The sequence below is a fragment of the Oncorhynchus keta genome, chromosome 9 (assembly GCF_023373465.1).
Source record: "Oncorhynchus keta strain PuntledgeMale-10-30-2019 chromosome 9, Oket_V2, whole genome shotgun sequence".
In the NCBI taxonomy this organism is placed as follows: domain Eukaryota; kingdom Metazoa; phylum Chordata; class Actinopteri; order Salmoniformes; family Salmonidae; genus Oncorhynchus; species Oncorhynchus keta.
The window spans coordinates 10,040,775-10,055,079 of record NC_068429.1 but is presented as its reverse complement, the minus strand read 5'-3'; the positions used below and the strand labels follow the sequence as shown (position 1 = coordinate 10,055,079).

General features: G+C 43.3%; 1 protein-coding gene across 3 annotated transcripts in view; it reads right to left on the bottom strand.

The window, feature by feature from the left end:
• Positions 1-14,305, bottom strand: part of ror2 (receptor tyrosine kinase-like orphan receptor 2) — a 167,097-nt gene that overhangs the window by 9,536 nt on the left and 143,256 nt on the right. For all 3 annotated transcript variants that reach the window (XM_052525102.1, XM_052525104.1, XM_052525103.1), the window contains exon 5: positions 1,036-1,157. In XM_052525102.1, coding sequence (XP_052381062.1) covers positions 1,036-1,157 — 122 coding nt within the window. The remainder of the gene's footprint in view (positions 1-1,035; positions 1,158-14,305) is intronic.

The window sequence follows — 14,305 nt, the reverse complement described above, 5'->3', positions numbered from 1 at the left end:
GGACGTGCCTCCCCACGGGCAGCCCAGGGACGTAACTTCTCATGGGCAGCCCAGGGACGTGCCTCCCCACGGGCAGCCCAGGAACATAACTTCTCATGGGCAGCCCAGGGACGTGCCTCCCCACGGGCAGCCCAGGGACATAACTTCTCATGGGCAGCCCAGGGATGTGCCTCCCCACGGGCAGCCCAGGGACACAACTTCTCACGGGCAGCCCAGGGACGTGCCTCCTCACGGGCAGCCCAGGGACGTGCCTCCCCACAGGAAGCCCAGGGACGTGCCTCCCCACAGGAAGTCCAGGGACATAACTTCTCATGGGCATTCCCGGGTCTAGGGTTGCAAAACTGCAGGAACTTTCAACAAATTCCCTGGTTTAAACAGAAATCTTGGTCGGAGGAATCCGGATTTCCTTCTTATTCCCTCTGGAATTGAGGAAAAACCAGGGAATTTATTGAAAGTTCCAGGAATTTTGGAACCATACCCAGGACATATGAGTCACAGTGAAAATAAAGAAGCGCTGTACGGTGGGTCAGAACATTAGAATATAAGTGGGCAGCAAATTGGCGAACAATAAATGATTGAGAGATAAATTCAAGGCACATCACTACTAAAGCGACCAAGCAGACAAAGTCAAATCTCAATGACATGGGATCATTTTTATTCCAGTGTCCGGTTTTCCAATTCTAGGTGTTGAACTAAATATGGAACATTTACATTATGGCTAATAAATGCATGCATTATTGTCTAATAATGGACTAGCCTTGGAATGCAACATTATGGATGTTGTCAGGGTATTCTTGATTAATGCACTATGATTTAAATCAAAATAACACAACATTGTATCTCTCTGGCAGTAATGGAGACAAAATACAGTGTACTGAATTTGCCCCTAGATGGCCCTGATCTTGGTTCAGTTTTGAAGTTTCCCCCGCCAATAGTGAAGGTTAGCATTTGGGGAGGGGAAGCTGATCCTAGATCTGTTCCTAGTGGGAACTTTCCCCCCAGAGCATAACGGTGGTCGAGGGGGTGTGATCTCACCTGTGATGCGGTTCTCACTCTCTCCCTGCATCTGCAGAGATTCCACGTAGATGCTGCGGTTGCCGATGAAGCGGGCACAAGCGATGCCCAGGTAAGGCTGGCAGAAGCCCTTCTCATGCGTCCTGTAGGAACACAGACAGACAACGAACCACAGGTTCACTCAATGTTTCCCCTACCATTGTATAGGCGGAGCGAGAGAGAGACACACACACAGGATACAGAGAGCCTGTTCAGCCAGATATCTCAGCTAGGCTACATGCTAACACTAACATGCTACCGTATTACGTGACAGCCTCTCCTGTGTACGCTGATGTACAGGTAGCCTGTGAGCTAACATAACAGCCTCTCCTGTTTACGCTGATGTACAGGTAGCCTTTGAGCTAACATAACAGCCTCTCCTGTTTACGCTGATGTACAGGTAGCCTGTGAGCTAACATAACAGCCTCTCCTGTTTACGCTGATGTACAGGTAGCCTGTGAGCTAACATAACAGCCACTCCTGTTTACGCTGATGTACAGGTAGCCTGTGAGCTAACATAACAGCCACTCCTGTTTACGCTGATGTACAGGTAGCCTGTGAGCTAACATAACAGCCACTCCTGTTTACGCTGATGTACAGGTAGCCTGTGAGCTAACATAACAACATCTCCTCCCAGCTAGCACAGTGGATCTGGGGCGATTTCGGCTGAGAGACGGGGGATTTGGCTGAGAATCAGACTCGGCCGACGTCATGTGGCCCGAGACTTGGCCGCTTTCGGCAGTATTACTTAAGGCTAGGATGCGGGGATTGAGCTCGGGCCGATTCCGGTGTGAGTTATCTGGCCCAAATGTATTACTTGGGGCTCGGGCCGATTGAGACTACTCTCTGGCAGATGATTGCACGGGCTGCTTTGTATAATTAACATTTCTTTATTATTTTTTCCATATTTTCTCATTGTTTCTGTGAAAAAAATACAATTAACATTTAAATTACATTCTTTAAGAGTCCTGTGTAGTATTTTAGTATTTTGATACTTTGTGCAAGACAAATGATAAGCATTGAAAACTGTGTGGATGGATCCTCCCCGAGTGAAGAAGGCTTCAGGGCGCCCAAGAAAGTCCAGCAAGAGCCAGGACCGTCTCCTAAAGTTGATTCAGCTGCGGGATCGGTGCACCACCAGTACAGAGCTTGCTCAGGAATGGCAGCAGGCAGGTGTGAGTGCATCTGCACTCACAGTGAGGCGAAGACTTTTGGAGGATGGCCTGGTGTCAAGAAGGGCAGGAAACAAGGCACTTCTCTCCAGGAAAAACGTCAGGGACAGACTGATATTGTGCAAAAGGTACAGGGATTAGACTGCTGAGGACTGGGGTAAAGTCCCCTTTCCGATTGTTTGGGGCATCCGGAAAAAAGCTTGTCCAGAGAAGACAAGGTGAGTGCAACCATCAGTCCTGTGTCATGCCAACAGTAAAGCATCCTGAGACCATTCATGTGTGGGGTTGCTTCTCAGCCAAGGGAGTGGGCTCACTCACAATTTTGTCTAAGAACACAGCCATGAATAAAGAATGGTCCCAACACGTCCTCAGAGCGCAACTTCTCCCAACCATCCAGGAACAGTTTGGTGATGAACAATGCCTTTTCCAGCATGATGGAGCACCTTGCAATAAGGCAAAAGTGATAACTAAGTGGCTCGGGGAACAAAACATCAATATTTTGGGTCCATGGCCAGGAAACTCCCCAGACGTTAATCCCATTGAGAACTTGTGTTCAATCTTCAAGAGGCGGGTAGACAAACAAAAACCCACACATTCTGACAAACTCCAAGCATTGATTATGCAAGAATGGGCTGCCATCAGTCAGGATTTGGCCCAGAAGTTAATTGACAGCATGCCAGGGAAGATTGCAGAGGTCTTGAAAAAGATGGGTCAACACAGCAAATATTGACTCTTTGCATCAACTTCATGTAATTGTCAATAACAGCTTTTGACACTTATGAAATGCTTGTAATTATACTTCAGTATTCCATAGTAACATCTGACAAAAATATCTAAAGACACTGAAGCAGAAAACTTTGTGGAAATTAATATTTGTGTCATTCTCAAAACTTTTGGCCACAACTGTATGGTGTTTCCTCTGACACAAAACATTTTTTTTGTGGATGGGTATAATAGTAATATTTAAAATTACAAAAATTTGACCATTTGTATTCATTTATTTAAATGTGCATTGGGCCGCTTCTGGAGGGGTTCTAGTAAGATGCCGGCAAAGTCGGCTGAATTCTGGCAGACGGAAACGGCCCGATGTAGACGGAAACGGCCCGGTGTAGACGGAAACGGCCCGGTGTAGACGGAAACGGCCCGACGTAGACGGAAACGGCCCGACGTAGACGGAACGGCCCGCGTGAGGCGGAAACGGCCCGACGTAGACGGAAACGGCCCGACGTGGGACGGAAACGGCCCGTGTAGACGGAAACGGCCCGATGTAGACGGAAAGCCCGGAAACGGCCCGGTGTAGACGGAAACGGCCCGGTGTAGACGGAAACGGCCCGGTGTAGACGGAAACGAACGGAAACGGAAACGCCCGGTGTAGACGGAAACGGCCCGATGTAGACGGAAACGGCCCGGTGTAGACGGAAACGGCCCGGTGACGGTAACGCCCGGTAGAAAACGGCCCGGTGTAGACGGAAACGGCCCGGTGTAGACGGAAACGGCCCGGTGTAGACGGAAACGGCCCGGTGTAGACGGAAACGGCCCGGTGTAGACGGAAACGGCCCGATGTAGACGGAAACGGATGGTGTAGACGGAAACGGCCCGATGTAGAAGGAAACGGCCCGATGTACTTGGGCCGATTCTGGGCAGTCATTCATTTTGATTCCAGGCCGAGTCCGACACCGGGCCGATTCAATCAGTTCCTGCCACCCGGAAGAGGGCCGCTTTGGGGCCGATTCCTCATGGCTGTGTACGCTGATGTACAGGTAGCCTGTGAGCTAAACCAAAAGGGAAATGTCTAATGTAATCTTGCCTAGTTTTAAAACTTTTCTCTGAGAACATTAGCATTTTGTGTTTGCATTGGGCTTAAATCTGGTTCCAGGTCAGTTAGGTAACTGCCAGGGCCGAATACAGACTTTAATCCCCAACACAAACAAGCAGTGGGTTCAGTGACAAAACCTGTATGTTCCTGAAACGTGAGACTTACCTTAGGTTTACACATTATCTAGAATGGGTAGGAAGGGTTGCATCATTTTTCTGTATCCCTGAGAAGTTGTGTGTGACTTTCTGTGCAAATGTCTCTTTTCAGTAACCGGTATATGGAAACACATTGAACTGAGTGTGTAAACTCATTATACAGACTGAAGGTAGGCAAATGAGCACTTTGTATAATCTGGTAGGCTGTTTGATTCCTCTGTCTCTGTACAACCATGTGTGGAGGAACCAGTGAGAGCTGGTCAAACTTTTAGCTTTTTGCCTTTCTCAGTGCAGGAGGTACATAAAACCCTGAAGTCCTTAGATCAGAGAAAGCCTGCAGGTCCCAATCGTCTTGATCCCTGCTTTTTAAAACTGGCAGCTGATTTCATAGCTGAACCACTTACACATCTGTTCAATCTAACCCTGGAATATAATGAAATTCCAAGGATCTGGAAATCAGCATTTGTCCTACCACTTTTAAAAGAGGGAGATCTAAACTCTTTAAAAAAAAATACAGGTCAATCTCAAAGCTGTCACCCTTAGCAAAAATACTTGAAACCCTTGTTAGTGAAAAGCTAAAATAGTTTTTAAATACTAACTCTATTTGATCAATGTACCAATCGGGCTTCGGGAAGAAGCATAGCACAATTACAGCAGCCATGATATCACTGAAGGCTTGACAAAAAACAGCACTGTCTCACTTTTTATTGATCTCTCTAAGGCCTTTGATACAGTTGATCATGCTATACTGAGGCAGAGATTGTCGAGCGTAGGTCGCATGCAATTGCTTGTTTTGCTAACTATCTGTCTGATAGAACAATTTGATGGGCTCATGTCTGTTAAATTGTCTGTCTTATTCAATATTTATATAAATAATTTAGACAAAAGTTTGCAAAATGCGCAACTTCACTTTTATGCTGATGATACTGTTATTTATTGTTGTGCCTCGTCTCTCACAAAAGCTTTCCAGATATTGCAAACTGCTTTTTATACTGTTCAACATACCTTGTGTCAATTGAAGCTTATCCTCAATACTGACAAAACTAAACTAATGTTTTTTTTCTAAAGCAAGAAATAGATCTCTGAACCTTTCCCCTATTACTAACTGTCGGCAATGATATTGATGCTGTAACCTCATATAGACATCTTGGAATTTTAATTGATGAAGGCCTCTCTTTTAAATTGCATGTTCCACAACTTACAAAAAAAATGTAAACTGAAGTTGGGATTTTATTTTAGGAATAAGGCCTGTTTTTCTATTGAAGCCAGAAGGGGGCTAGTATCAGCTACATTTATACCTTTACTAAACTATGGGGATATTTTATATATGAATGCTTCCGCTCAGTGTTTGAGATGAATTGACACCCTTTACCATGGAGCACTGAGATTTATTTTAAACTGCAAAACCCTTACGCACCACTGCACTTTATATTCCAGGGTTGGCTGGCCTTCCTTAGTCATGCGTAGGCTCAGTCACTGGTATACTTTTATTTATAATGCCATTTTGGGTTTACTACCATCTTTTGGGGCATTTTGATTCTTCAGAAATGTGTTGGGTACTCTCTTTGTTCGCAGGACTTTATCCTGCTAACTGTTCCAAATGTCCCAACAGAATTTGGTAAAAGGGCTATTATGTACTCTGCTCCATCGACTTGGAATGCCTTAAAAAAAAAAGTTTTAAAATGGAATAACTTGTTTTTAAATCATTGATGAATGATTTTGAGGCTGATCCCTTGACCCGTCAATGTTTTTAATTTGCTGTTTTAGGATTTCGTTATACTCCTGTGATTTCTATGTTTTTTGTACTATATTACTTGTAGTTTTTTTTCATGTTGTCTGTATGTACTTGTGTAATCTTGGCCAGGATAGGCATCAGATATTTGTATTTCCTGCAACTTTCTGAAGAGGGAACGAGAATGGCCCTGTCTGTGTGTGGTACGCGTGTCTACTTCTTTGTGTAGCAGTTAGCGCTAATGTTAACGATTACAGTCTTCTGGTAGAGACGGAAAGGCTTCCCCAAAAAAACCTTCTCAATTAAATATTAACTACAAAGTAGCCTATTCTTCCCGAATGATATCATGATTACTTTCATCAATCCAGTGGGTATTCGTTTTGTAAACTAACATCACGTGCGCTAAAAAAAACACACCACTAAACAACAACCTCTTGCTAGGTGGACACTGGAATTACAGGGTAATTACCCAAAAATCTAAAATCAAACTTTCCCCAGACCTCAAAAGTGGTCTCCTGATGTGGTTTAAGCATAGTTATGGATTTACATCCAATTATGTTGTTTTTCTATTTAAAAAGGTGTGATTTTGAGATCAAAAACCTGAATAAAAATAAACAAGTGAAAATAAATGTATTTTTCCAGATAATGTGTGGGCTAGTGGGCTATTTACTTAATATTTATGTTTTAATCAAATACAGAAGAACTAACATCAGTGTTAAAATGTAAATACGACTTTAATCAAGAGAATACAGGTTAAATGAAAAAAATAGAAATAAAGTTCAATGTTCCCTTACTTAGAAAATAGTCCTGATCATATAGGCTTAGACCTAGATCATTTCCAAAACAACTAACACACTGAACTCGTACATTTTCAATAATTTACATTTTAAAGTCATGCCTTTTCCTACACAATACCACAACAACAACAAAATCCAATCTGGGAGGTAAACACAAATAAGTATTCAATAATTTTGCTGTTAATTTCAATAAAGGCAATAGAATTGCAATAAAGGCATTAGAACATAACCAGAGGCCACCAAAAGAGAGTTCCTTCAGCCCGGGGGCGCCTGGCTGGCTACTTTTTCTATCTGGCTGGCTACTCTATGTACTTGTAGAAAACACTGCTTTGGATGTGCTTGAATCATACTTCCTCACAACAGAGAGTGGGGAGAGAGACGGGAAGAACATAGAATATTCCAAAACTCCCAATCCTAAAACTCGGCTGCCGCTCACGGACCTCTCAGCTGACAAGGCAGCCCCATATGTATAGAAGACGTTGCCCTTAGACACTGATCTTAGGTCAGCTTTGCATCTTTCCCACTAATGGTTAAGGTTAGGATTGGGGAGGGGAAACTTATCCTAGATCTGTACCAGGGAAAACCAGCCCATATGGAAGCAGCAGGAGGAGGGAAGGGAAAAAGAAAGCCGCAGCACTGGGAAGCAAAGCCACAATGACGTATGTCGACTCGCCAAGAGAGACTTCAGCATTCTAGAGTGTCCCGTGATCTGCCCTTCTCCCAGATTAAAGAAAAGTGGGATCCAAGCAAAGGAAAAGACGTGGGCCAGTGGGGAGGTTTAATGATTTCAACAACAGTACTGTGGGTTGGGAATCTTCGGTTTAAAATTCCCCTTATGTAAGACTCTTGTAGGTTACACAGTGTTCTTGATACACAGTAGGCTTACCTTCCCCTTTGAGTGCAATGCATTTGCTTTCCCTAAAGGATCTTGGTGCGGTAGTGAAATAAGAAGTGAGGACATCCTCTTTTCCAAACCCAAGCGAGCAATCCAGATAACCTGATACTGATCTCTTAACCCATACCAACACAAGCGGTCTGGAGAGCTAGCTCAAGGCATACACGGCTCTTGAATACCAGATTCATAAAAGGCATGTCTATCCCTAGGAACAGATCTAGGACCAGTTTAATCATAACCACAATCCATACAGGACAGAAACTGATCTCAGATCAGTGTCAAGGGGGCAACTTCATCCAACTCCGATTTAAAGGGATTTTGGCACTTAAACCTTTCTTTTACTCACCCAGAGTCAGATGTCTCTGCTAGCAGTTTGAAGGAAGTTGAATGTAGCTTCTGGAGCAATTGCTAACTAGCATTAGCGCAATGACTGGAAGTCTACAGGAACAGCTAGCATGCTACTGACACCTAGATATAGATTAGAGAGACTGGTGAGATCTAGTCTAAGGAGATCTGGGGCCGAAGGCTGTGTTTGGGCTTGCCCTGTAATCAGTAGCAGACGACCAGACATCGTAAATCAATCTAGGTTATCTCAGGGAACACAAATCAGAGAGTGCTCATGCCTTGTGTGCATTGTGTACCTCAGTGTGTTTAGTCTTCCTCAGATGATCTATAATCCTCTTCACGGCAGTTATCATTGACACCTCTGACTGATTCTTTCCCCTATGACCAATAATATTGTAGTGTCGTCATCCGTGGTTGGCTTCAATTGCTCACAAAAAAGCGTGGGATACACGTGAAGTTGTCGTGGATTTGAGAGGTTGAGAGCCAAATTTCAAAACGTCAAAACATAAGAGCAAAAAGCAGTCAATTGCCGTTACACCTCAGAGAAAGGAAACTTCCTTGATTCATAAATAAAAAGGAGAGCCTTTGTAGTTGTCCCTCAATGGAAGAGGGGAAATGCAGGAGTAGATGTGGCAGGTAAACTGGAGGCATAATTGCATGTGGCGGGCCAACAAAGGCTACTTTGAAAACAGCCATGGCCCCTGGGGACTTCGTCCAGACTTTGTTCAGCCGTATTGTAAACAAAAAGAAAAGGAGTTAATAGAACCAGACTGCTTGAGAGCACAATGCTGCTGTAAAAGTTCAAAGGTCAGGAGCAACAGTGTTATGACATATTTTCTCCAATTCATGGGTTAAGTTTACAACAGCTTGGATAAATGGATCCTATTTTTTCAGGGCGTTTTTTTTTTTTTTTTTTGCTTTTTTTTGTGTGCGATTTGTGCTTTCTGTCTATTCAAACAAATGGGACGTGTGGATGGATACGGTGCAGAGGGTGGCACCTCTAGAAAAGGAATGTCTGCACTGTTCACTTCTCGTTTGCTTCAACGTCCTCCAGAGAGGCACGTTGCCAGGAGAGCTGTCAATGCTTTAAGCCCCGCAGTCCTTTCAGCATCAATATCCCATATGGTTACAATTTAACTCCAGTTTGGATCAACTGCGGGGGATTTTTGGCCAAAACGCACGTTTGAAGACTGAAGTTTAACAAGAATTACTGTAGGTTCGACTTCCTACTTTCTTACTTCCTTTTGGCCGACGAATGCGTGGTGAAGGTGAAAAATAAATACTTGCGCGAATAAAAGGGAGGAAGGAAAACGTTTCCAACTGGACACAGTCGAAACGCAGCTACAGGAGCTAGAGTGTCTTAAAATGCTTGTGGGCACCGAGGGTCAGATGAGTTTCAGAACGAGAGGGAGGTCACTATAGTTTATAGCTACAGACTCATAGACAAAGGCGTCAAAACCCGACAGAAAGAACTCTCTAAGGCTACTCTGGCATTGACATTGTTTATAGACTTATGGCATTGATTTACCTCTGTTTTTTTTTTACAAATGCAGCTCAAGCATTATTAGCACACATTCCACACAAAAAAAATATTACAACTACATGTGTGTAGTGTACAATTGTGTGGTGTGTGGAAACTGAATTGGATATTTATGCACCAAAAAAAAGAGTCATTAACTTCACTTAGCCCTCATTCACATCAGCTGGACTGAAAAACACAGGAATTGTATTTATAGAACATTTTTAAAAAGCCTTCATGTGGTGCGAGCAATTTCCAACAGCTTTTGATCTATGAGAGCATCTACTTCTGTAAAGCTGTGCCTTCCTTCTCGACCTCAACTACCTATTATCCTTGTGACTGCACAAAATATATAGAGAGTCTGGAACCGTCTCTATATTTATTCAAGAAGGTTGTGGACAGTAAAATAACTCCATAGCAGCAAAGACGAGTTGCCGGATGGTTTTCGATGTGATTTCAGAAAAGGGGGAGAGACTCAAGAACCTAATTTAAAATCGGCACGATCCGTTGGGCTGTTTTGCTACAAAGGGAAACTTTTCCAACCCCCCGATGTTGATTATCTGCAAAGACTGGCTTGATTACTTGGCTTTGTAGTTTATCCTGCAAAGAAAACGAGACCATACCAAAAGCTGTATCATTTTTTCTCCAAGCCTCCAGAACTCTCCAAACACACAGAGGAAGAGGAAGAGTGGGGTATTGGTATCATAACATTCAAGCTCCAAATAAACTCTTTGTACTGATTATCACAGGAAAAACAGCATAATCTCCGCATCACAAAACACCATTCCAAACCTTCTCCACTCCACACTGAGAGAAGTAGGTAACATAACAAGCACATAACATGTAAGTTCCAAATATGAAATTCCCTTTGCTGAAACCCAACGTTCAGAAATGCCGTTTGTTTGGGCATTTCACAGGGGGGAGCCAGCCTGAAGGTGTGTGGACAGGGGCGAAGGGGCGAGGGAGAGACAGAGGAGGGTTTGTGTGAGTCCAAGAGAGTGGAGAGAGGGGGAAGCAACCAGGTCAGGCCAGAGGGCCACAGAACACAGAGAACCTGTATAAGGGAAACATTCTACCTGATCAGCATTAAGCTCTGTACACACACACACACACACACACACGTGTAGAAACACAAACTGCACACACGCACACACAACACAACCATTTTGCAAATGGCAACCTAACTAACACAAAACAGACCCCTTCACCAGAAATCGCAAACCTGGCTAAGAACGTTTTTAGAAACAGACAAGTTCTTCAGAAAGTACTTTTGGTTAGGTGACACATTTGGTTTCTGTTTCAAGGTAAAAAATACATAATTTCCACTGTAAGTGAACAATTAATTTATACATCCTATTCTAATTCACATCTATTGTAATTAATCAACTCAATTCTTTATCACTCGGTTAAAAGGTCACGTTTTCCGTTGGCAGCCAGATGTTCTAAAAGAATCAGTAGTAATTGTCAATCTGTGTATTGGATCAGAGACAGGCTCCTATTGGCCAGGCTGTTCAGCTCTGTAGCCAAATTAGTCTGACACTCTTCAGACGGCTCAAAAACAATGCAGTTAGTTGTGAACACACCGGATGAGGGGGAGAAAAGCCTCCAGAGTTCCATTCACTCTATAGGTTTTTTTAGAAAAGGTGAGATTCTCAAACAACCTGTCAACAGAGATAGTATGTGGAGTTGGACTGGGAGTAACAATAACTAAACATAATATGAAGCACACGGTTGCTGCTAAAAATAATTGTTGGTTTGTTGTCTGGCTATTGAGAGTGCCCCATACACAGTTCAACTCTTTGTCATAAAGAGCAAAGACTTAGCTATAGCTTAACTTATCTTAATTTTACTTAAAAACAACACAAGCTTTAGAGTGTGCACACCTGACAAACAACCGCCCCATATCTCCACACGAAGCCCGCTGAGCCAAGTAAGACAAGCCACACATGAATTACACTCACAGAGGGAGGCTGGCACCTCTTTTGAAGCCTGATGAGACGTTTCCTCAGTTCCTCACAACTCCCGGGTTCTCAGCATTGATTGGGCGATGCCAAGTAGCAAGTGACCTATTACAACTCTCCACAAACAAGCATGCTAATTGCTAGGAAGCTCTATAAAGATCTGAGGCCCTCAGCAAGGTAGAGCTCCATTGCGTCCTTGCAGGCTACGAAGAGAAAACTTTGCCTTTGGTGGCAGAGAAACATCATATTTACCTCAGCGGAAAGGTGATTATTACCTTCTGAGGTGATATGTGACAGTTTACGACCGTTTCATTTACTTTGGCTGGATTCACCAAGCCATGTAAATGAGTTTTGTAAGCAGATTTCCTCCAGGGAGAAAATTGGGTTTAATGGCGTTACTTGAGGCAATTCGGTATTTACGCACAGGCAGTGTGGTTTGTTTTTCTAATAGAGGGGAAAGCTACAGAAATGTCACTTGTTTGGCCTCTGGATTAAATTAAAAAGGGTTCATGCAGTGGCCTTTGTGTCAGTAAAGGACAGTGCAAGTAACAAATCAACTTTACCACAAGGTGGCGATAATGAATTAAATAAATGGGAGAGATTTGGTTTACATAGAAGCGCGGCCAGGCCGTTAATAACTGCTGTTCACCGAGTTGGAAAAACAAAATCTCGCCAGTGACAAAACAGACAGGAACATCTTCTGTGCCACATGTGAGACTCGGTCTTGGTAATTACATATAAAACTATGAGTGGAAAACTCTGGGCCTTCCTCACTGCTCAACTGGGGTTTATTCTAACCCACACAACACTCTGTCTCCCATTGTGACAAAAGGGTGAGAGTGGTTCTCTTCTTTCTCGTTTAACATCTCTGAACACAGGGCATCTCTCCCTCGCTCTATAAATCAGTATGTGTGGGTGCGGTAACAATCAGCATTACAGAGTTGACTGGGGGGTGAGAGAGTACACAGTGGCAGAATACCTGACCACTGTGACTGAATCAGAATTAAAATAAATCTTTGACTATGTACAAAGTCCTCCCACTCCTCTTTCTATTCTGGTTAGCGCCGGTTCACTCTGTTCTGTGAAGGGAGTAGTACACAGCGTTGTACGAGATCTTCAGTTTCTTGGCAATTTCTTGCATAGAATAGCCTTCATTTCTCAGAACAAGAATAGACTGATGGCTATTTTGAGCCTGTAATCGAACACACAGATGCTGAAGCTCCAGATACTCAACTAGTCTAAAGGACAATTTTATTGCTTCTTTAAACATAACAACAGTTTTCAGTTGTGCTAACATAATTGCAAAAGGGTTTTCTAATGATCAATTAGCCTTTTAAAATGATAAAACTTGGACTAGTTAACACAACGTGCCATTGGAACACAGGAGTGATGGTTGCTGATAAAATGGGCCTCTGTACGCCTATGTAGATATTCCATAAAAAATCTGTCATTTCCAGCTACAATAGTAATTTACAACATTAACAATGTCTACACTGTATTTCTGATAAAATTTTATGTTATTTTAAATGGACAAAAAAATGTGCTTTTCTTTCAAAAACAAGGACATTTCTAAGTGACCACAAACTTTTGAACGGTAGTGTATGTTCCCCATGCCAATAAAGCCCATTAAATTGAATTGAAATTGAGAGGAGAGTGAGGAGAAAGGGGTACTCAGAGATACAAAAGCATTGCTCCAGTCTGGTATTTACGACAGAGCACTAATCTACCACCAGTTCTCTGTTTGATTGGGCTAGGGAACCATCGTCACGGAAACAGCCCCCACTATCAGTACTAGCCTGAGAGCCTCTTCTTCTCCCATGAGCCTCCAGAAAGGGACAATGCTCTCTCTGGGGGGTTTCTCCTAGATACAGATCTAGGATACGCTTCCCCTCCCCCAATCTTAACCATTAGTGGAAAAAATACAAAACTCACCCAAGATCAGCACCTAGGTGCAACTTCAATCATACTACTTTTACTGTGTGACTTCTGTGATAATAATGACTGTCTGAATTTGCAGTTGATCAAAACATTCTTAGCACATAGCTTATTGACTGTATCCCAAATGACATCCTAATTCCCTATATATAGTGCACTACTTTTGACCAGTATGGGCTCTGGTCGAAAGTAGTGCACTAGGATATAGGGTGCCACATTTGGGACAGACAAAACCACAGAAGAATGATTCACTACTCTTGCCTCTTCCTCCAAGTTCTACTTCAAAGGGAATTGTCTTGGTTGGTTATTGCTAAGGTGTTGTTAAAAAGATGAATCATTGCTTAGTCAGAATTCAAGTTTAGGTGAGGAGGGTCACAGTAGGAAGTCCTATTAAGGTAACCACACACTGAATGGAAGGGTGGTAGCTCACTTGAGGGTACAGTAGAGGTGTGTGTGTGTGTGTGTGTGTGTGTATATAAAATGGACCACATCAACAGCTCGTACTTCTGAAACAACCAATCCACAACAAGTCACTACCTAGCCTTGTATCATATTCTTTTGAGTGTATCCCCCATCTCAATCCATCCCGTTCTCTTCAGTAGCCTACTTTGGTTAACATGCTCCATTCAGTGTGCGTGGCTTTCAGAATGGCCCCTCAGACGTAGCGCTATTTATTTGACCTTGGCTAGGAACAATTACGACCCCAAACCGAGGGTGACTGCCAGCTTTCTTAGGGCTCCCTGGGACATTAAACAGGGCCTGTCCAACATTAGAATGAGTCTTTTGTTTCCCAGCTTACGTAAAGGACTCCCTAGTAGGGGTCCCACACTGTTGCACCTACGGAGGTCCGCCACTCCTTTCAGACACCCAACCCCCCCTTGCTTATCGGCCTCAACTTCCAATCATCACCCGCTTTGTTAGGCTT